Source organism: Achroia grisella, unplaced genomic scaffold (genome assembly GCF_030625045.1).
Source record: "Achroia grisella isolate CSIRO2021 unplaced genomic scaffold, CSIRO_AGI_Agris_v1 utg152, whole genome shotgun sequence".
NCBI lineage: Eukaryota > Metazoa > Arthropoda > Insecta > Lepidoptera > Pyralidae > Achroia > Achroia grisella.
Genome location: NW_026712648.1, coordinates 1,417,057 through 1,438,600, shown reverse-complemented (window position 1 = coordinate 1,438,600; position 21,544 = coordinate 1,417,057). Strand labels below are relative to the sequence as shown.

General features: G+C 35.3%; 1 protein-coding gene across 1 annotated transcript; it reads right to left on the bottom strand.

Moving 5' to 3' along the window:
• Window positions 1-2,687: 2,687 nt before the first annotated feature.
• LOC131840907 (nuclear factor related to kappa-B-binding protein) lies at window positions 2,688-21,393 on the bottom strand. The gene is made up of 23 exons (XM_059189122.1): window positions 20,664-21,393; window positions 20,259-20,546; window positions 20,050-20,166; window positions 19,219-19,595; window positions 19,026-19,147; window positions 18,422-18,679; window positions 18,169-18,281; window positions 17,396-17,589; window positions 16,569-16,685; window positions 16,181-16,351; window positions 15,019-15,165; window positions 14,326-14,470; window positions 13,140-13,892; window positions 12,747-12,836; window positions 12,130-12,216; window positions 11,577-11,670; window positions 8,529-8,596; window positions 6,502-7,422; window positions 5,648-5,821; window positions 5,331-5,409; window positions 4,318-4,379; window positions 3,792-3,839; window positions 2,688-2,967 (listed from the first exon to the last, which is right to left on the bottom strand). Exons 1-23 carry the CDS (start codon window positions 21,093-21,095, stop codon window positions 2,842-2,844), a joined length of 4,983 nt encoding a protein of 1,660 aa, XP_059045105.1. The 5' UTR covers window positions 21,096-21,393; the 3' UTR covers window positions 2,688-2,841.
• Window positions 21,394-21,544: the final 151 nt, after the last annotated feature.

Below are 21,544 nucleotides of genomic sequence, written 5' to 3'. Positions count from 1 at the left end.
TTGAAGTTGTGATGCAATATAAAATCATTTCAATTTAAAAAATGCGATCAAGTAAGGTCGAATGACCGCAACATAAATCATTTCTATCGATAAAATACTACTATGAAGTTGCAGCGGAATATTGTTAATCCGACCAATTTAAAAAGTCAGTACATTAGATAGCTTATACCTTTAGAGGGATACATTTTAAATTATTGGGTCTGTTATTATAAGGTAACCTGAGCATCACTTCATACACATCGTGCACACAACATGCACTTTCTTAAAATTAGCACAGCCCAGACATGAGTCGAAAATTTTATAAGTTTTTATTTAGAGGGTCGTGGTGCACTTTAAAACTACATCAGGTACAAAAGGGACACTTACATTTAAGGAGTATAATTTAATGCAGTAGCCTTCTACGCTACTATTGCTCTGGACATTTCACATCGCATTTCAAATAATTGAAGTATAGGAATTAAGCTTTGTCGTAAATTAATATCTGGCTCAAATAGAAATTATAAAATATATAGATAATTCTTTGGTAATTAAATTTATTTAAAAAATATGTTCTCATATCTGAATTTCATGCATTTTCCCTATTCTAATTGAAGACAAATGTGTTATTCTTTAAAAACAATCAAATTCTGATTTTTATTTTCATAAATAAAACCAGAATTTGATTGTTTTTGATTCACAAATTTATTGAATACTCACGTATTCAATAAATGTGTGAATAAAGACAACTTAAAAAATACATTATAATTAACAACAATACTTAGTTGAAAAGGTTTAACTTAATACGTACGTATATTGTAAAAATATAGGGGGCGTTAATTAGTTTTTGCCCCTCCTCGAAAAAATTAAGTTGGCTGGTATTGACTTAAACAAAATAAAACTCGGCATTGTGTCAATTGACTTAGATTTATTTCCGTGTTCATCAGACCTATGCAACAATTATATTACAATTAAATATCAAACAGAATATAATATGCAAATAAATAATTATTCCTTTGATTTATTCCATCTAACATAAATTAAATAAAAATAATAACTGGTTTCTAATACAGAGCCTGTGTTATACACATTCAGATATTCATACATTACAGTATTTATTAATAATATGTAATTATTCTCCCTTCCAAAGAATTTACATTAAATAAATACGCAAGAGGACGTATCTTTAAGATTATCTATATCGACCACATTTATAAAATTTATTCACCATTTTGGCATTTATATTCTGTTTAATAGTACAAGTTCTTAATCTCTTTGGAGAGATGTCCAAACAAAAAAAAATTCAAAGTACTTAATATATATTTTTAATACTAATACAGTAATGCAAATATGTACACATTATTGCAAAATATACAATAAAATAATCTAATCACATTACTAACAATTTAAAAAAAATATTTTGTATAGCGTAATTTTTCAATAAATAAATAAAAAACCGAACAAATTAAAAATCTAACTTCAAATCTTTTTATTATATCTCCAATTTTTATTTATATATGATGATTAAACAATTCATCGTTTACAATACGTTCCGTTTGTAGCTGCGTTTTAAAATTGAGAAATTGTTAAGAAATATTACTATCGAAGTAAAGTCTGTCTTTCTACAAATTATACGAGCATGAAATATCTATATTCGAATAGTTTAAAAAATGAGCGAATAAAGAAAGAAATGAATGTAGAAATTTAAATTGTACTCTTTAAAATTCTTTTTCATTTCATTAACATATAATTCAGTTATTCCATCACGTGTTTAGTAAAACAACTCTTTCAATATCTTAAATAGAGTGTATAATATTTTTTCCACCATATAAGCACACGGATATTAATAATTATTTCTTATACAGAGATATGGAAATACAGAACTGATCTTAACATAACATAAACACGGAAGATGGTACATAATACTCATACACAAATCAAAACTTTTAGTTTAGAGTTATAAATATCAATAAATCTATGATTATAATTTTTATTGTTAAATTCCGTAACGTCGTAAAAGAAATATAATAATTTGTATTATATTTCTTTTATATATGTAACAGGCAAACAAGAAAGTTAGAGAGAGAGATATTGCTGTCAATAAAGTCTTCAAACTAATCGCTATCAGCCGGCATGTGTAAAGTGTTCCTTTAGACATATTATAATCTCTTCTACAAATCATACAATCCATTAACATAAACTCGCTATGACACTGCCGTAAAATTAAAAATGAACAAGACACTCAAAGCTCACCTCACTATCTCTCTTGTTTCAAAAAATTGACAGAAGCGTAAATATATAAAATAGAGTAAAAGATATTTCTATGCATTGGCTGATATTGACCCATGCTTTCATAAAATAACATTGTGTTGCTCTCATGTACAAAAATATATAAAAGCTTGTAGATGCTATGTCACACTAATATTAGAAATAATATTTTCTACTGAATATAAATTTATAAAACGTTTCATGCGACAAGGTATAAAAGTAATATATTACTACACGTACGAAAGGAATTTTAAACATGTGTCCACGGTTAAAATTATATCATACATATTATATAGATAATATAAACTAAATTGCATTAGAATTTCTTTGTAAATAACGCTATATTAGCCAAAAAATTAGAAGTACAAATTTTATTTACATGCGTTGCAACACACCTGCGATACAGAATACAAAATTTGTACAAAACAGTTCATCTGCCTAAGAAAGACATAAAAACCAACAGAATTAATACCTTTTTTAATTGAACAATAAGTTCTATATTAAAAATATATTTAATGACGTCGCAAAAAAGACGAGTATCAAATTTCCTTATCTCATACAGATTATATAAAAGTAACTTCAAAACTAGTCTTAGAATCAGGGTGGAGGATGAGCAGGCCGCAGTATCCTGGCTAGGACGTGACGACCGCCAACAAGCTTTAGTTGCTGACCGTCCATTAGCACGCTGCGAACGCTGGATGTGGGCACACTCGCACTGGTGCCCTGTTATATTATAATGCATTCAATTTACAAAATGTCACTCATAATCTAATAAACGGGATTCAAAATGCACGCATAAAACCAAATTTGTGCCCATCTTAAACCAGCTAGTAACTTTTTCGAACATGCCAGGCATGTTACGCAAATTTTGTTGAAATGTGACGTTAAAACGGCATAACTACATATTTTCATAAATATAATATATTAATACATAATAATACTATTAGATTGTTTCGTATTGATTAAATAATTCATCATTCACTTTTAATTCTTATTTTTTTAAGTTGTCATGAACATCATGCTAAATACACGATAATATCACAAATTATAGATAGTAAAAGTTAAGATCCTTGCAATATAGTTATATAAAAAGGTTAGTATATAATTATAGAAAACTCTGCCTTATCTAAGTATTAAAACATATATGTATTTACAAATTGACGCACCATTCTAGTCACAACTCCAGTACATATGCACTGACATCTATCTAATATTAAAAAGAGGAAAACTATAATATTTATATATGTAATGGATAAAATATACTTGACTAGTTTTAAAAATATATTCAGTGGACATAACTCTTTATTTTCCTAGTCGAAAATCAATTAAATTAAATAGGACGTCAACCAATAAATAAATATATACTATATATATTTAATAAAGTATATATTAAGAAGATATTATGCGCATCCAAGAAATCATTATTCCCAAGCAATTTATTTAAGTATGTCCAGTCTTTGCTATACTGAGCAAAGACTGGACATACTTAAATAAATTTCACACGTTAGTAAAGTGTTTGTTCTAAAAGCATGCGCACTCAAATTCACCTGTATTTTAATTCCCTGCGCGAGTTTAACCTGCTGTATTGGATTCACCTAAAATATAAGGAGAATGATATCTTGAAATATCTTTTCTACCTTTGAATTATTAAGTCATAGGGATGTTGCAGATGCAAAATTTTTACATCAAACAACAAAGCTTTAATAAAACAAAAAAAAATTAAATATGGAAATTACAATATTCCGTTATAATTCACATAAAAATATCCTCTCATCTGCGAAAGAGTCAATTATTGGACACGGACACTATAGCCGCATCTATGGAGCATCCAATAATTTATGAAAGCTCAGTCTCAAAAATTGTTGGTTTCTCCACAGATGAGAACCCAAACCTGAGAGAAAACAATTAATTCTGTGAGAAGTCCTTTAATTGGTCTCACAGATGAAGCGTTAATATTATTTTGACAGCTGACAGTTGAAAGGACATAGCGTACGCGTACATATAGCGTATGTAAAATTATTTCGTACGCAACATCCCCTGAAGGTAAAATTTTATATATTTCTGTGAACTTACTTGTTGCAATTTTAATACTGGTGTTGTTGTTGTGGTAGTTGTAGCCGCTTGTGATTGTCCTCCTGTCGACATATTTTTTTTATATTTTATGCAACTGGAATAGCAAACAAGCTAGAGGAACAGGACATTGTCTACTACATATGGACCAGGAGTAATCTGACATTGAGAGTGACGCAGCTGGAGTCAAGTCACGACGCAAGTTTCAATGCGTTTCTGGCCTGGGTCCCCACCAACATGCTACCTACATTCATCAAGGAGGACTACTGGCCGAAGGGTGTGGTATATCGGCGCTACCGTCGCAAATAGACAAGACCACATAGACAATTTATATTAATATCCTAGGTAACGTGGGCAATGAATGAATTAAATAAATTAAAAATAAATGGCAACCCTAATATACATGGAGAGCGTTACGGATACATGCCTTTTCGGAAGAATGTGACATATCTCGGTATCCCGTAATCACTGGTATATCATCATAGCTTACTCGTCGGCAAAATAGGTAAAACAGAGATACACTTTGTACAAAGTATACATATGGTATATTTTGGTAATTAACGTGACAAAACTTTTATCTGACAACGAGACTGTTTTGGCAAGACTAGTAACCATATGTATACTCATACTTATCATATTATTTATATTCATCACTTTTATTTTTTTCAATTACTTCAAAATTATTTGTTCAAGATTCGTAGTAGTAGTAGTAGCAATAGGTACATTGTCAGTATCTAAAATCTGAACATGCCATATTATATGCGGACAATGAGAAAAATCAAAATATATACACACTAATAAGAAAATAATATATGTATATTTATTACAAGTATGTATGTTTATTAGATATATTTGCTCATAAAATTGAATACTTTACAAAAAAAAAGTACTTACGTAAAACTTTTGAAGTACTTTACAAATAGGAAACTATTGTTTCATAAAATGTTTTCTTCCATTTAAGTAAACTTTGCTTTATAATGCTGGTAATAAATTTATAAATCACACTTTTTACTTACCAATATTACTTAATACTATAGTTTGTGAAGTCGCCGCGCCACCGCTTGATGTCACACGTATAGCACTCCCATCGCTCTGCTGTAACACAGTTAATGTAATATTTTAACTATTAAATTATACTTACTATACTTCAAAATATCTTAGGGATGCTCTTAAATAATCCCTCCGAGTCCCAACTAATTCAGACGAGGATCGAAACTATGACGACGTCAGCTTCCAAGTTCTCGACGAAGTAGGTCATATACCTAAACACTAAAATGCGTGTGTGACGTGTACACACACATATCCTTAAACCGTTAATGTTGAGGTGTCTGACCTGCAATATGATATTGTGGAGCGGCTTGTGTGTGAGCAGCAGCGGACGCGCCGGCGACAGCACCCGCACGGCGCCACGTGGCCGGCCGCCCGCCGCCAGCTGCTGCAGCTGTTGCAGCTGCTGCAGCTGCTGCAGGCGCGGCCCCACCACGCCCTCCAACGAGATCATCTGACCCTACAACCACCGGATCACATACGACACACTCAGCGACTATCATTTTATTTACCTGAGCCGTTTCATCATATTTATTTAACTACATATTATTATAAAATATGTATCTTAGTCTATAAGCCATTTATAATATTAGCCATGAGTAGCCTGAAATAAATAATCCCCGGTCCCCTAGAAAATCGAGCACAACCATGGTCCCCCCCTTCTCAAATTGTATTACATTTATTCCTCTTTTTTAATAAAAAAATTTAAGATAATTTAGATTAGTCTCGCCATGCTGTGCGTAACGATTACGAGACTTGCTTGCATTTATTTATTAATAGAAATGGACACGGGATGGGACCGTGGACCCGGGGCTAGCAGACTACAAGTTAAGAAATACTGATCTGAACTAATATTATAAAGGGGAATAATTTATATTCCTTTATGTATGTAACGAATAAACTAACACAATTAAGAGACTGGCGTAAAATAATTAAGCTATATATATAAACAGAAGAAATTATCCGGATTATCCTTACTCAAATATTGAAAATGTAAACCTAGGTGTAAAAAATGTCAAATCATGCGAAGCCGAGATGGGTCGCCAGTATAGTCATATGTAGCTACTAGTATTTTAAACCGTATCGACGAAATTATCTGATGTCTTTTAAGGACATCTCTAGTACATGTAAATGTCTCACCTGAGCATTAGTTAACAATTTTGCGACAATAGGTTGTGCTGGCTTCTCCGCCGATGCTTGACTTCTGACAACCTGAGCTATCGGCTTTGGTGTCTGTTGATTAGCTAATTGTACTGTTTGACCGCTAGCTAATTGTAAAGTTTGTCCACTAGATAACTGTACAGTCTGCCCACTTGACAACTGCAGAGTTTGCCCACTTGGCAGCTGGACAGTTTGACCGCCAGCTAATTGCACAGTCTGGCCGGATAATTGCACAGTTTGGGATCCTAACTGTATACTCTGTGCACTTTGTGTTTGAACACTTTGACCACTTGATAATTGTACATTTGATCCTAACTGCATAGTCTGGACGTTACCAGTCCCCAATTGCACTGTTTGACCACTAGGTAATTGAACACTTTGCGACGGTATAACTCCTTGGCTAGCAACTTGTACACTTTGTCCACTAGGTAATTTAACTGTGTGACCAGTTAACTGTACACTTTGCCCAGCCAGTTGAACAGTTTGGCCTGCAATTTGTACGGTTTGGCCGGCCAACTGAACTGTGGAGACAGGTATTTGGACTGTAGACTGACTGGTTTGTATATTCTTAACAGGTACAGACACGGTTTGTTGGGGTCGCTGGTTTTGAGTTTTACTCGTAGTGGGTATAGCTCGCACTGTTTGTACAGATGGGGGTGATGCTAGTTGTACAGTTTGCCCGCTCGGGAGGCGGACACTGTGAGTGGGTAGTTGTAAAGAAGATAACTGTAGTGTATGGCCAGCACTCAGTTGGACTGATTGACCGCCAGGAAGGTGAACGGTTTGATTTGAAGCCAGTTGTACAGTACGCCCGCCCGCCAGCTGCACTGTTCTTGTTGGAACCGTCGAAGTGACCACTGTGGGCACACTGCTAACGACATTCGTCACACTTGCAGTACTCTGTAAAGAAAAAAAAATCTCACAATTACACAGGGAGTTACAGTAGGTACAAATGACAGGTTTCACACTGTGATTCGAATAAAATCTTATGTTTTGTTGAGAAGAACATTATAAGGTGACATCAGCACCCTTGGTTGGCCTCCATATGAAATACTTCTCTTAATTTATTATTTTTAATAATGGTACATTTATGATCTTTATCGGCCTTATTACAAAAAGATAAACCTGGTTTAGCACTAGTAATAAACCATTCACCAATGTATTCCTTATTACAAAATGAAGTTTATCTCTAAATCGTGATTCGTCTATGGTCTAAAGTTAGACCTGCGATGCCCCTAGTTTAACAGTGGTCTAAATGCAAAAAATCAAACTACATTTTAAAAATTGTATTTTAAGTTGTTGTTTTTCGAAAAATATTTTAATTAAATTAAAAATATATTAACTAAAAACATTTAAAGCTAATTTTACGATAATAAAAATATATAAAAGACGGTATTTGTTATTTTTTCACTCATTTGACTTTGAAATAGTCACCATTCGCATCGATCCAATAAAAATATCCCGCCGTTCCTTTTCTCCGTGTAGGACTCCTACTTGTAATTTAAAACTGATTTTCAGCCTAATAGTACATTAACAAATATTTATATATTAATGAAATAGTTATAATGAAGACATAGATAAATAGAAATAAATTTATTTTTAGTTCATACATTTTTATTTGAAGTAATATTATTTTTGATCTTTTCAGTTTTCTGGTAAAACGGAACGTAATTGTACGCTAACAGACATGAGTGACTGATTTCTGTATGTAATACATAATGAACGATTTAACTGTAGTACTAAGTAGTCCTCTGTTAGATCTGGATTCGTAATAATGTTAGGTTTATTCCAAGTATTAACTTTAGGAATGGTTTAAACCTCGACCATTTAGACCACGTTTCGTCCGAGTTTTAATAGAAATTTTGTAATAAGACCGTATATGTTTACCAACTTCAGTTATTAAATAAGTGTTCTATATTATTGTTTGAAGAATTAGTATATATATAATTATTTATTTCTAGAAATTTCTAATGAAATTATTTTCTAAGATACAGCACAAACAATACCTGGGCTATAGTAGTAACAGAAGCAGTGTTGGGTACAGTGACACGTTTCTTGTTAGTCGTTGTAATGCCTGATAGGAAACAAAAGAATCATGAATATTCTATTTAATTAATAACAAAAAATAATCATTCATGTTAAATTAGCGCACTATGTCAGCGGCAGTTGTTTGCCTAATACTTATTTTTAGTTTTAATCTATATTAATAATGTTTATGTTTAGTTAAAATCATTAACTCATTGTATAATGATGAGTTAAGTGGTATACCTTCATAGTCATCACGCATGTAGAGCAAGGTTCAGTCGTTAGATGCCGTGTATACACTTGTATAATGATATGTATATGACAATTCAACAAATGGGGAATCAGTTTTTTTGCCAATCCACTAGCATTAAAAATATTAGGTATTAAACTTCGCTTTATTATATATAAACCGCTTTATATATATACTAGCTGTACCCGCGACTTCGTCCGCGTAAATAATGAAAAAATATTTAACTCGATTAACACAATATAAGTCAAATAACCGACCGACGATCTGGTCAAGATCGCTGGAAGGCATTGGATGCGAGCAGCGCAGGACCGATCGTCGTGGAGATCTTTGGGGGAGGCCTATGTCCAGCAGTGGACGTCTTCCGGGCTGCGATGATGAAGTCAAATAAATAAGTTTCATCATTTTAGCTTAAAAAAATGATAAAAAATAAAAATAAATATTTAATCAATAGGCTAAAAAATAAATTTTAAGCTTCCAGCTTTAAACATGACGATACATCTATATAACCTTGGATCTACCCTTTCAATCCTCTTGTAACCCTTTTTCACATTAAAAAGTAACCTATGTCCTTTCTCAGGATCTAGTCTATCTATGTCTGTTTCAAATTTCAATTTAAATCGACAAACACTTTCACATTTATAATATCAGTAAGGTATTTAATAAACTAACCCTAAAAAGACAAAGAAAAAAGTTTAATCGTTCTAGCTTCCACAACCACACAAACAGCAAATTTCCACAATAACTTTCATTCTCTATTTTATTTTACTACCCCCCCTCCCCCTAAGAGTAAAAATTTTACAAACATTGAATGTCATATTTATTGATATTTAAACAACAGCCTAAAAATGAGTCTCAAACTTCTAGTTTTAAATAATGACGATTCTTCCATACAGCGTACCATTGCAACCCCCTTACAATCCTTTTTTCACATTCAAAAGTACCCTATATTCTTTGTCCGGGTATAAACTAACTGTGTACCAAATTTCATTTAAATTTTTATTTTGTTTTGGTAAGACTGACAGAAAGATAAAAATCTACCCCAAAAGAACCAATGAAAATAGTTTCATCGTTCTAGTTTCAAAAATTAGGAATTTACATAATAACTATCATCCCCTATTTTATTTTACCCCCTTAAGGGTAATTTTTTTACAAACAATGAATGTCATATTTATTTATATTTAATCAACAGCCTCAAAAATAAGTTTCAAGCTTCTAGCTTCAAAAATGACGATTTTACATAAAAACTTGCATCCCCTATTTTATTTTACCCCCTTAAGGGTAATTTTTTAACAAACAATGAATGTCATATGTATTTATATTTAATCAACAGTCTCAACAATAAGATTCAAGCTTCTAGCTTCAAAAATGACGTGTTTACATAAAAACTTGCATCCCCTATTTTATTTTACCCCCTTAAGGGTAATTTTTTACAAACATTGAATGTCATTTTTATTTATAATATATTTAATCAACAGTCTCAAAAATAAGTTTCAAGTTTCTAGCTTCAAAAATGACGATTCTTCCATACAATCTTTCATCCCCCCTTTTAACCCCTTACAACCCTTTTTTCGCATTAAAAAGTAGCCTATGTCCGTTCTCAGGATCTAGACTATCTGTATACCAAAATTCATTCAAATCGTTCAATAGTTTTGGCGTGAAAGCGAGACAGACAGACAGAGTTACTTTCACATTTATAATATTAGTTTTTGCCGCAGCACAAAAATATATTTTTATCGTTTCCGTACAAATAATAATTTTACAGTATTAATCTACAAACCAACATTTTGTTTCTTACAATCAGCTAAATAATTTAAATAGTTCCATAATATATGGCACAATGAAAAGGTCATTTATTTTATAAAAAAGACAGTTAGTTTTTATTTTAGTGAAAAATAAGGAAATTCTATTTAGATACAACAACCATGTATTTATTAATACCTATACTTTATTCATTTTGTGTTAATGCTTTTTAAATAAACACCCACACATTATTTCTGTATAACCTACAAAAATGGGTAAATAATTTAATTTCGGATAGTGCCACACCACAACATTCTTAAAAATATGTAAATAATAAAATGTGAAGAAATTGTGATTGTTATTAAGTTTTTTTTTTTAAGTTTGTCAGAACAGGGAAACAACATTTGACATTTATTATTATTTAACATTGGACATTGACTTTAATTTTTGTAATTTATATTGTAAAACTTTAAGTTGGGCTAAACTGGGCTTGTATCCAGAGCCGTAAAACAAATTAATAAAAAAAAAACCCCATATATCTCGGAATCGGCCAATTTCAGGTTTAAAGAAAAAACACATACACACGATATACGATTTTATCATAAAAAAGTGTCAAAAAACAATATTTTCACTAAACGTCAACGTCATGTTTCCGGCAAGATCTTTCGTTTTACATTATGTTATCTGTGGTTTTGTTCTCTGTGATGGATACCTTATTGGCGCAAACGCACGCGATGTGTTGATTGGTTGTTAGCTAGTGAAATGAAAAGATGGCGAATGGCGCAAACGCACGCGATGTGTTGATTGGTTGTTAGCTAGTGAAATGAAAAGATGACGAATAAGGATTCAACCGCATAAAGATAACCTTGTATTTCCATTTTTACGCATTAAAAAGTAGCCTATGTCCTTCCTCTGCGTCTAGACTATCTGCGTACTAAATTTCATTTAAATCGGTTCAGTAGTTTTGGCGTGAAAGCGAGACAGACAGACAGACAGAGTTACTTTCGCATTTATAATATTAGTAAGGATATATATATACCTTGCTGCATAAGCGCTCTAGGCGATATAAGCGACTTCCCCGCCGACGCTGCCGGGCTCAGTACACGCACAACGCCTCGCCTGGTTACTGCACTCTATTAATGAGTAATAAATAACACATATTTATACAACATAAAAGCTTTCTTACAAACGTTAAAATGTCATATAATTGTATAACATTTATGTTATACATTTCTAATATTTAGTGTTTGAAAGTAGAAAGTATTATGTACTAAATACTTTCTACTTTCAGACTGTAAATAAATGATCATGTAATGACTGCATATAATTGTAAAAATCAGGATAACAAACATACTACAACAGCAGTTATATCATATATTACAACTCTGTTAGTATAATGGTTTACACATTGGCTCACCGACAGATGGTTGAGAATCTAATTTGTTAAATATCTAGTAATTATCATGTAACACAAGCTTTGCTTGGTATTAGATAGGATTGCGAGATATATCCAGAGCTATTTAATCTTATTCTATCAAACTATATTAATGACATTCAGTGATCTAATAGTTGTTAATTAGCTTGAACCCTACCTGTGTTGTGGCTGTAGAAATACCAGCGGTGACAGTAGTTTGTACACCAGGCGGTCTGATAAGCAATGAACGCGTTCCTTGTGCAGACTAAAAAAAATAAAAATCACATTGTTATAGAAATTATCTCCAATCATATTTCAATGCTATAATCCCGTCTAAAGTCAGTTTTAAACATAGTTTTATGTAATAGTAGGCTCCGTAAATTGGTTATCAATAATAGATTTTATTGATAACCAATAGCACATAGTATTCCATTTTTTCAGTTCAATTTGAATTCCGGTTTACTTTGTATTTTTTATTCTTATTTTTTAATAGCAACTTTATTACAGTAGCTTTGTTCTTTATGTGAGATTTTAATATATGTTTTAAATCATCATCATTGCCTTGCCTTTATCCCATTTCTTGTGGTCGGCGCAGTATAGCAACGGTCAAATCTGAACATTTTCATTTCGGCAACATGCATACGTCTTTCTTGTATTCCCTTTACAGCCCAACATTCAGATCCATACAAAACAACATGTCTTATAATAGATTTATTTAATAGATGTTTTAGATATGAGTATTTAATGAAGATACGTATGTATAAATAAGTACAGTATAGACAAATAAGTATATACCTTATTTTGAGTTTGTAGTGCAGGTACAGGGATGGTGGGTGGTATTACAACTGCCGCCGATGTTTGTTGACTTACAACAGGAGTGGGTACCTATAACAATAATTGGTACAAAAATCTACTTATTAAACTGCCTTTACACGACATATTCTGTCACGCGGGAAAGCATGTGCGCGCCATGGTCAGTGACTGCATTTTACTACTTTACTTGTGTTCACTCTTTCGCGTGTTACAGCGCGTATTTATTTTTAAACGATTGAAGAACGCGGGTATGCGCTTTCTTTCAATAGGTCCAACATTTTATATTGTATGTTAGTCTGTAATGTAATGTATGAGCCATAAAGTTGCTTAATATATATAAATAATTATTAAAAATAATATAGAATATATGCATACCGGTGATTGTGCGACCTCCGTCTTCAACAATGGCCGCTGTTTAATTAGAGGTGACTTGTGCGGCGTCGATATAACAGGTAATATAGACTTAGACACAGGGACAACTTGTGTATTTGCCTGTGTGGATTGCACTACGACAGTCGGCTTTACAGGCAACTGAACAATGCCAGGCTTCACAACCTGACCTCCAAATGGACTTTTCGATGACTGAAGCGGTTGCTTCACCACATTAACCTGCTTAGATTGGACAACAGTCGGCGTCTTCGGTATATTTTGCTTCGCCGCTAGAGTAACATTGTTTTTCGTCGCCTGCGCCATTAAACTAGCTTGCTTCGCGGATTGGGTCATTAAGTTAGCTTGCTTCGGCATTGACGCATTCAAAGTGGGCGGTTTCGACTGCACTGGTGAACTGGATGCTTTGGATTGAGGAGTGTTAGCTTGTTTAGATTGAACTAAACTAGCTTGTTTCACTTGACTTAGTAGAGTCGCTTGTTTCACGGACTGCGTCATTAAATTGCCCTGCTTTGACGTTTGCTTCGCTGAGAGTGTTAACTTGGGTTTCGGTGGGGTGGTGGCGAGTTTTCCCTTGGTTTTTGGTGTTGGCTGTTGCTTAGCTTGTGTGGCCTGTGCCTGCATGAGGAGCTGAGCGGACGACAGTTGGTGGGATGCCGACGTATCCGAATCCTCCACGTCTACGTCGCTGTCAGATGCATTCTCCGGTGTCTCCGCAACCTTATCTATACTCTTTTCCGCCTGAATACAAAAACAAAAATAAAATATAGTTGAAACTATTAATGGGGGCTACATAAGACTACTGTATATAAAAAAATATCTAAAGTATTGCACGATTAGCGTTATCGTTATTTGGGTGATAACATCAATTGCCTGCATTTTCTGGAAATGTAAAAACAAAGTTTATATTAGATTTTTTATTGTAAATTTTGTTCAGAATGAACAAAGGTAGTTTTAAACAGAAAAGAGTACAATTGAGAATCAGCTTTTATGAAAATTTTAAAAAGTTTATGAAAATAAAAAAATACATTTTAGTAAAATAACTTTATTAAAAAGAAATCTGAAAATAACAAGCCACACCGATTTCTAATGGAGATTGCGTGGAATTTGATACGGTACTCTAAAGTATATCAAGTCCCTGGTACCGTACCTCTAAACAATGAAATGTACTCACGTGTCGATGTGCAGGACGTGCTCGGGCGTTGGGTGTACCGGGAGCAGCCGGCTTCTCCTCCCGCGCAACCTTTGCCCCCCGCACTTCCCGAGCGGTACTTCGCTTACCGCGCTTGCTGCTCAATTTCAACCAATCCTCTTCACTCCTGTATTTGGTAAATAGATAAACGAATTGTCATAACGATCAGATTGACTAGAAAAAAATTGAACTAAGTTTACAGCACAAATTTGACAGCGAAAGATATATCCCATGGGTGTACAAAACTCCCATAGTTCTATTTGATTATTGTTCCATGGTGTTAAAGGCCTGCCTTCATCGCATTCAATTGACAACCTGGGTCTATGGTTTAATACACCGTTTTAATGGTTGTAGGTATTCCTCACATGATGCTAACATTTGTATTCATGAATATAATTGTTTGTTTTGGTTTAGGTGTTTTCTATGTCTATTGTGTATGTATTTCTCTAATATTAATAACACAAGCTCTGCTTAGCTTAACACTAGGTAGCGCCGTGTGAATTGTCCAGGGTTATTATTATTATATTATTTAGGATAATTATATGATGCTTGTAATAACATACAATAAAGTACTTTATTAGATACTTTAATTTATATAATTGCTGACCAATCTTAATAATACAAATGAACACTGTCTCTCAAATAAAAATACAATAATGTATACTTTCTTCTTACCTGTGTCTGTATAAATATGTCCAAATGCCAGTTTTTTGGTCGTATTTGACAAAAGGATCTCGTTTAGCAGACTGCAAGCGATCCAATATCGGCGAGACCGCGCTGAGCAAAACTTGATCACTGCATGGTGCGATCCATTGCGACATTCTTAAACAGAAAAGATTACTCATTAAAACAGACATGAAGGAATAGTGAGATTAGACAAACAATAAACCAAAAATAATGTAGAAAATAAATGAAAAATATAAATTCTTCTGACGTCATTTTTATTATTCTATCGCCCATTCGGGGTACAGATTAAAGTAAAAAGAATCGGGCACAATCTTGTCAAAAAGGTCACTAACAAACACACTTTGTTTATTGTAAATCAGTCTTCAGAATTTAAGTAAGGTTAAGGTTAATATATAGGCTAAGAAAATTCAAGTAATATAAAAATAATCCTATGCCCGCCGTTCTCCGCCTCCGTCGCGCACCAGCGAGTAGAGAGGAGCGTCACCTGAGCAGCGTGAGCAGGTGCGGCCGCGAGCCCTGTCCGTTGGGCAGGCGCGCGGCGGCGTCCCTCACGAGCGCCGCCAGGGACACGGCCGCGAGTAGAGAGGAGCGTCACCTGAGCAGCGTGAGCAGGTGCGGCCGCGAGCCCTGTCCGTTGGGCAGGCGCGCGGCGGCGTCCCTCACGAGCGCCGCCAGGGACACGGCCGCGAGTAGAGAGGAGCGTCACCTGAGCAGCGTGAGCAGGTGCGGCCGCGAGCCCTGTCCGTTGGGCAGGCGCGCGGCGGCGTCCCTCACGAGCGCCGCCAGGGACACGGCCGCGAGTAGAGAGGAGCGTCACCTGAGCAGCGTGAGCAGGTGCGGCCGCGAGCCCTGTCCGTTGGGCAGGCGCGCGGCGGCGTCCCTCACGAGCGCCGCCAGGGACACGGCCGCGAGTAGAGAGGAGCGTCACCTGAGCAGCGTGAGCAGGTGCGGCCGCGAGCCCTGTCCGTTGGGCAGGCGCGCGGCGGCGTCCCTCACGAGCGCCGCCAGGGACACGGCCGCGAGTAGAGAGGAGCGTCACCTGAGCAGCGTGAGCAGGTGCGGCCGCGAGCCCTGTCCGTTGGGCAGGCGCGCGGCGGCGTCCCTCACGAGCGCCGCCAGGGACACGGCCGCGAGTAGAGAGGAGCGTCACCTGAGCAGCGTGAGCAGGTGCGGCCGCGAGCCCTGTCCGTTGGGCAGGCGCGCGGCGGCGTCCCTCACGAGCGCCGCCAGGGACACGGCCCGGGGGCGCGCGCCCGCCGCCAGCGCGCCGCCCTCCGCCGCCCCCGCCGCGCGCCCCGCCGGGCCCACCACGCTCCGGTACCTATGTGCACATAATAAATCTTAGAGTTCTCACTAATCACAGTATGCACTCTCCTTAAAGCCTCGAACTCTTGCGTGAGAAAGTAGAATTAGTTCAAGTATATATTCCATATATTACAAAACCACCACTCTAAATCTCGAAATTTAAAATTTAACATAAATATTCTATATATAATTCATATTATTTTTAGAACAATAATAAATTATGGCATATATACCCGTATTGATGGTATGTGAATGGTTTCGCAGCCGATGCGAATCTGCGTCGTTCCTGTGCGCGAAACTCTGCAATCTCCGCACTTGTCGGTGAACGTACCACCCATGATGTAGGGTACCTATAAGACACGAAATTAATATAAAATAATAATAAATAATTTATAAGCTTGACAGAAATGAAATAAAATTCTTCACTGCCAACAACTTCAAGCAAAATCATAAGCAAATCATATGGTTTGCTTTTGGGACTTCAAATTATCATGGTTATTAGAGCAAGCCGTACTCACTAAAACTGGCCATAAATCATAATCCACCAGATTAAGGTCTAAATTAATTTCTAACCAAGCTTGGGTTGATTGAGCTTTATGACCTTGTTCTAAGTCAGGTTGAAAAGACCATTTTTGATTATGTACTTGTAAGTTTACAAGCAACATATACAGATGCTTTCGATACCTATTTGGCATCAAAACATTGGCACAATTATTAAATGGTGTACCCATTTAATTACCATCATAATTGTGTCAATGTTCAAAACATTGCACCCGCTTGCGTTAACAATATATGTTGGCAGATGAGGATAATAAGATGAGCATGAGGTCTGGTCTGTTAGCCTAGCTGTATTCTAGTCTAGTGGAGTCTAAGATTTTCTCAGCTTAAAAGATGTGAAATCAAGGGACAAGCGGAAAAGAGCATCTGAGAGCTGACTCTGCAGTCCAATTTAAGAGAATACAAACAATTTAAGGTAATAAACAATCAGATTGGACCATTGTATAAAAAAAACAGATTGCCAATTAGAGGAATTCAAAAAGAAAAAAATGAAGATGGTTACCTGGGCGGCGGCAGGTCTGGCCCGGCGGCGGGTGGCGGGGCGGCGGGGGCGGCGGGCGCGGCGGGGGCGGCGGGCGGGGCGTGCGCGGGGGGCGCGGGCGGCAGGGGGGGCGGCGGGGCGGCTCGCAGCCAGCGCTCGCACAGCCGCCCCAGCAGCGCGTCGCAGTCCCGCCCCGCGCCGATCCACTGGTACATCTACCGAACGCTCCACACTATACTTATGTTCCGGTGAGGCGCCTACACTACATTACCTAAAGTTAATTTTCATGTCTATTTTTAATGTATGCTAATAGAATGATGCATCCGCCTGTGCTGACGGTTTACGCTGCCGGGGTGCCAGTGGAGGATGATAAGATGACTGCAAAGTCAGTTCAGTTCGAGTCAGCTGGTGATTACGAATCGCTTGGAATTTATCATGATGGTTTCCATGGAGAACCCCATGACTCCCCCCAAGTCAACCTGTCATGGTACATTGCTAGCATAACTAAAATCCACTTCTCCCTAGAATGTTCATGTTAAAGTTTCTCTTAAATTCAGTGAGCACTATGGAACAACTCGTTTTTGACAACCTTAGATATAAGTAGATATTGAAGAACATATTTGGCTAAAAATGTCTAGTAGAAGTAATACATAGATGATACTAAATATATATAATATATATGATAATACAATAATATTTTATATATACAATTAGAATTGAAAATTTGGAAAAATGGTGTTCATAGTATCCAAATTATGTTACAATATATCTACATATTTTTATGGAAAACTAACTTGTGTTTCTGGCATAAACTGCAAATATGGCACAAAATCATCAGGATGTGGCCCTCTTTCTCCAGCAAGGAAATCCAAAGCTGAATCAAGTTCAGCACACCAGTCATCAGACACTATAAAAGAATATTACAGTATATTTAACAAGATATAGATGTATATATTTAATAATTAATTAAAATAATTTGTGTAATCTTTACTTGTATGTGAAAGTAAATTAGTTTCTTTATACATTATAATCACTATGATTACTTACAGCTATACCATGTATTTAAGGGTGCAATAGGAGACCGCATAACGGCCGCGCATCTAGCGTGCAATTGGAGCTTTGATGCGCGGTGAGCTGCTCGGGCAGGAAACAACGCGCGCACTAACGAGAGGAAGTTGGCGTGCGTTATCTCTGTTAAAGACTCATCAGTATCCATAAGATGCTCCTCTGTCTCACCACTACTACCATCAACAGCTATAACCTCACCAGAGTCATCCGCTATTTCCACAGGTAAAGCCATCATATCTGTAAATATATATATTTTATTAAAAATACATCTTTATAATTCTTGGCATTTATTAGTCTTAAATATAAGCCTGTCTGTTTACTCTATTATAAACAGTTTTAGAAATATTATGAAATTTGACATATAATATATTTGGGAATGAGATAAAGATCTTATATAATTGTCTTTCTAAGATGAATGATATTGCAAAGTTCCTGCAATATAGATAGTTTTCATAAACTTGGCAAAAACTATTTTGAACTAAATAAGGTTGTGCAAATGAAATATTTTGTTGAGCATATGTCATGTCTCCACCAAAATTATTGGCTAATTTATTTATTTATTGAAATGATTACAAATGCTTACCAATACCATCTAAATCTTCCAATTTTATTGGAACTGGCTGATTTCCTTTTGCACCATGCATTAGAGGATCATGTGGCTCTTGTTTTATCACATTGTCTAAATTTGATTCATTGTAGTTAATACTGAAATTAATTTATTATGTTTAGGAAGAACAATAAGGAATTTATAGTTAAAATGAACATTGTTTACTAACTTGGCAATACTAGGATATTTGACATCTTCTTCTTGTTTGATATCTAGGTTTTCATATGACTTATTTGGTTGTTTCGGACTTGTGATTGGATCCACAAAAGAGGAGCTTTCTGAATCAGATTCCTCTTGCTCACATTTAATTTTAATATTTGGTAACAGAGGTCTATTATCTATACTATCTTGCTGTTCATTGATATTTCTTTTTACTAACTTTAAATCTTGTTTGACTTTATCTTTTTTAGATACTCTTCTTAATTTCTGTATTGGTGTTTCACCTTTTTGACCACCAAAGATATTTCTTTTGGCACCATTAACTAGAGCTACTCTTTGCTTTATATCTTCTAGAGATATTCCAGTTGTATTCAGTTCTGGATGATTCTATTACACAAAATACATTTATTAATTGTTAATCCATCACAATTCAGAAAATATGTTATGCAAATCTTATTGAATGAAAAAAAGATAGAACAAAATAGTTTCTTTTTGGTAAAATTAAGCATTAACTTAAACTTAAAATAAGTATAGTATTAATATAAATATATAGTACAATTATAAATAAGGAATATTGTATTTAAACCATGATATTCAAGCAATTCTTTGTGGTGATGGAATAATATTGCAATGATTGAAAAGGACACTAATTTACTTTTATTCTTAAAGGAATTTTTCATCCAAGGAAACAAAAGATAATATTAGCTTATACTAATTGATAGTAATCTCTTATGATAAGCTTACAGCAGTTATGTAATGTTAGACAATAAGTAATTTGAGTTAGGTATTCATGCATTAGGCTATAAAAGTAGAAGACAATATTATACTTCTTATTAATTACCTCTCTGTGTATTCTACGCATATTGTGAGCTGCAAGAATATTCTTCAAGCAAGCCAAAGATGTTGGTTGTGCTGAGTCGGAAGCACCAAGTGTTCCAGACACATTACTATCACTATTCTGAAATTCCAAATAATATTGTATAATCATGTACTTTTTACTTTAACACAGTCATAATATTTTTCTTTCTTTCACTACAAGTTTTTAATTACCTGTCCACTGATTTGCTTCCTTTTTTTAGACATTTGCTCAGGTGGTCCATCAGGATAATTCTCATCATCTGATTCATCACCACCTACCTCACCCCGGATGGCAGCCAACTCTTCAAAATACCTCTGTCTAGCTCTTAAATATAGAGGTTTATAATTATTTTTAGAAGGCTTGGTAGGTAAGAGTGGCAATCGAGGAATGGGACCTGGGGGTGCAGCCTTAGCTGCAGCTAATAAACGCTCCCGAGATAACAATACTTCTGGTAATAACTTGGCATAATAAGATTTTATCTGAAATAAATATATTATTCATGAATGCACAGTATGTCCTAATAACTGTACATTTTAAAAATTATACCTTAAAAAAATCAGTTGCACATATTTACAAAATAGAGTTAATTTTATTACCTTATGTTTTTGTTGCTTAGCCCTTGCTTTCTTTAAAAACTTTCTCATTTTGGCAATATCTGGCCTATAGTTTCCATATTTTAAATTATTATATAAATCAGTGAAAGGTGATGTAAAATGAAATGGCTCATGTTCAAACAGCATTTTAAGAGTTTTCTGCTTTTCGTCTTTATCATTTTCAGAGAATTTTGGCAAATAATTCATTAAATGTTCTCTGTGGCTGTCTTCTAAAGCTTCCCATGTCTTCATGGAGAAGAACTCTTTGAATACTGTGTAGTCCTCACATAGTTCTTGTGGTAATTCGAGTGTCTGACCCAGGATACGAATTGTCTCCTGTATCTCCTCCTCCCCGTCTGAACTCCCGCTAGATGATTCAGACGAGCTACTACTGGCCCCACTCATACTTTGTTCGCTCTCCATCTTCTCCTCCATTGGTAAGAAAGTATAAAAATGCTATACTTCCCGTGATGCAACGGACAATTTTCACTAGTTCCCGATGCGATTTTTCATGTCTTACTCGGATTTTCGCGTTGTATTGTATGTGTTGTTTACGAAAACAGAAGCAATGGTACACCAAAGTTGTAATTACAGTCACGAGTTTTTGTGATCAGCCGTCAGGTACAATCTAAAATAAAATAGAACGCACACGCCAAAGCACAATGTTTCATACATACTATGCGCCAGAACGGCACATTACGATGAGAAAATAGCTTGACAATCAGGAACAGCGACATTTTGACCGCAAGAAAATAATAATTTAAAATAAAAAAATATTTGTTTATGATTAGGTGCTTGTCTGTGACCAATGACACTTCGTAGTAAGGTTTTCATTGGCAAGTGACAATTTACAAAAAATAAAAATATAAAAATTACGTAGTTTC

What these genes read in the sequence shown, in the direction of transcription:
- LOC131840907 (XM_059189122.1), bottom strand. Translation starts at nt 21,095, where the DNA reads ATGGAGGAGAAGATGGAGAGCGAACAAAGTATGAGTGGGGCCAGTAGT. An exon ending in CTAAGCAACAAAAACATAAG is followed by an intron (nt 20,547 to 20,663) that starts GTAATAAAATTA and finishes TATTTATTTCAG; the next exon opens with ATAAAATCTTATTATGCCAA. An exon ending in TTCACATACCATCAATACGG is followed by an intron (nt 16,352 to 16,568) that starts GTATATATGCCA and finishes ATGTGCACATAG; the next exon opens with GTACCGGAGCGTGGTGGGCC.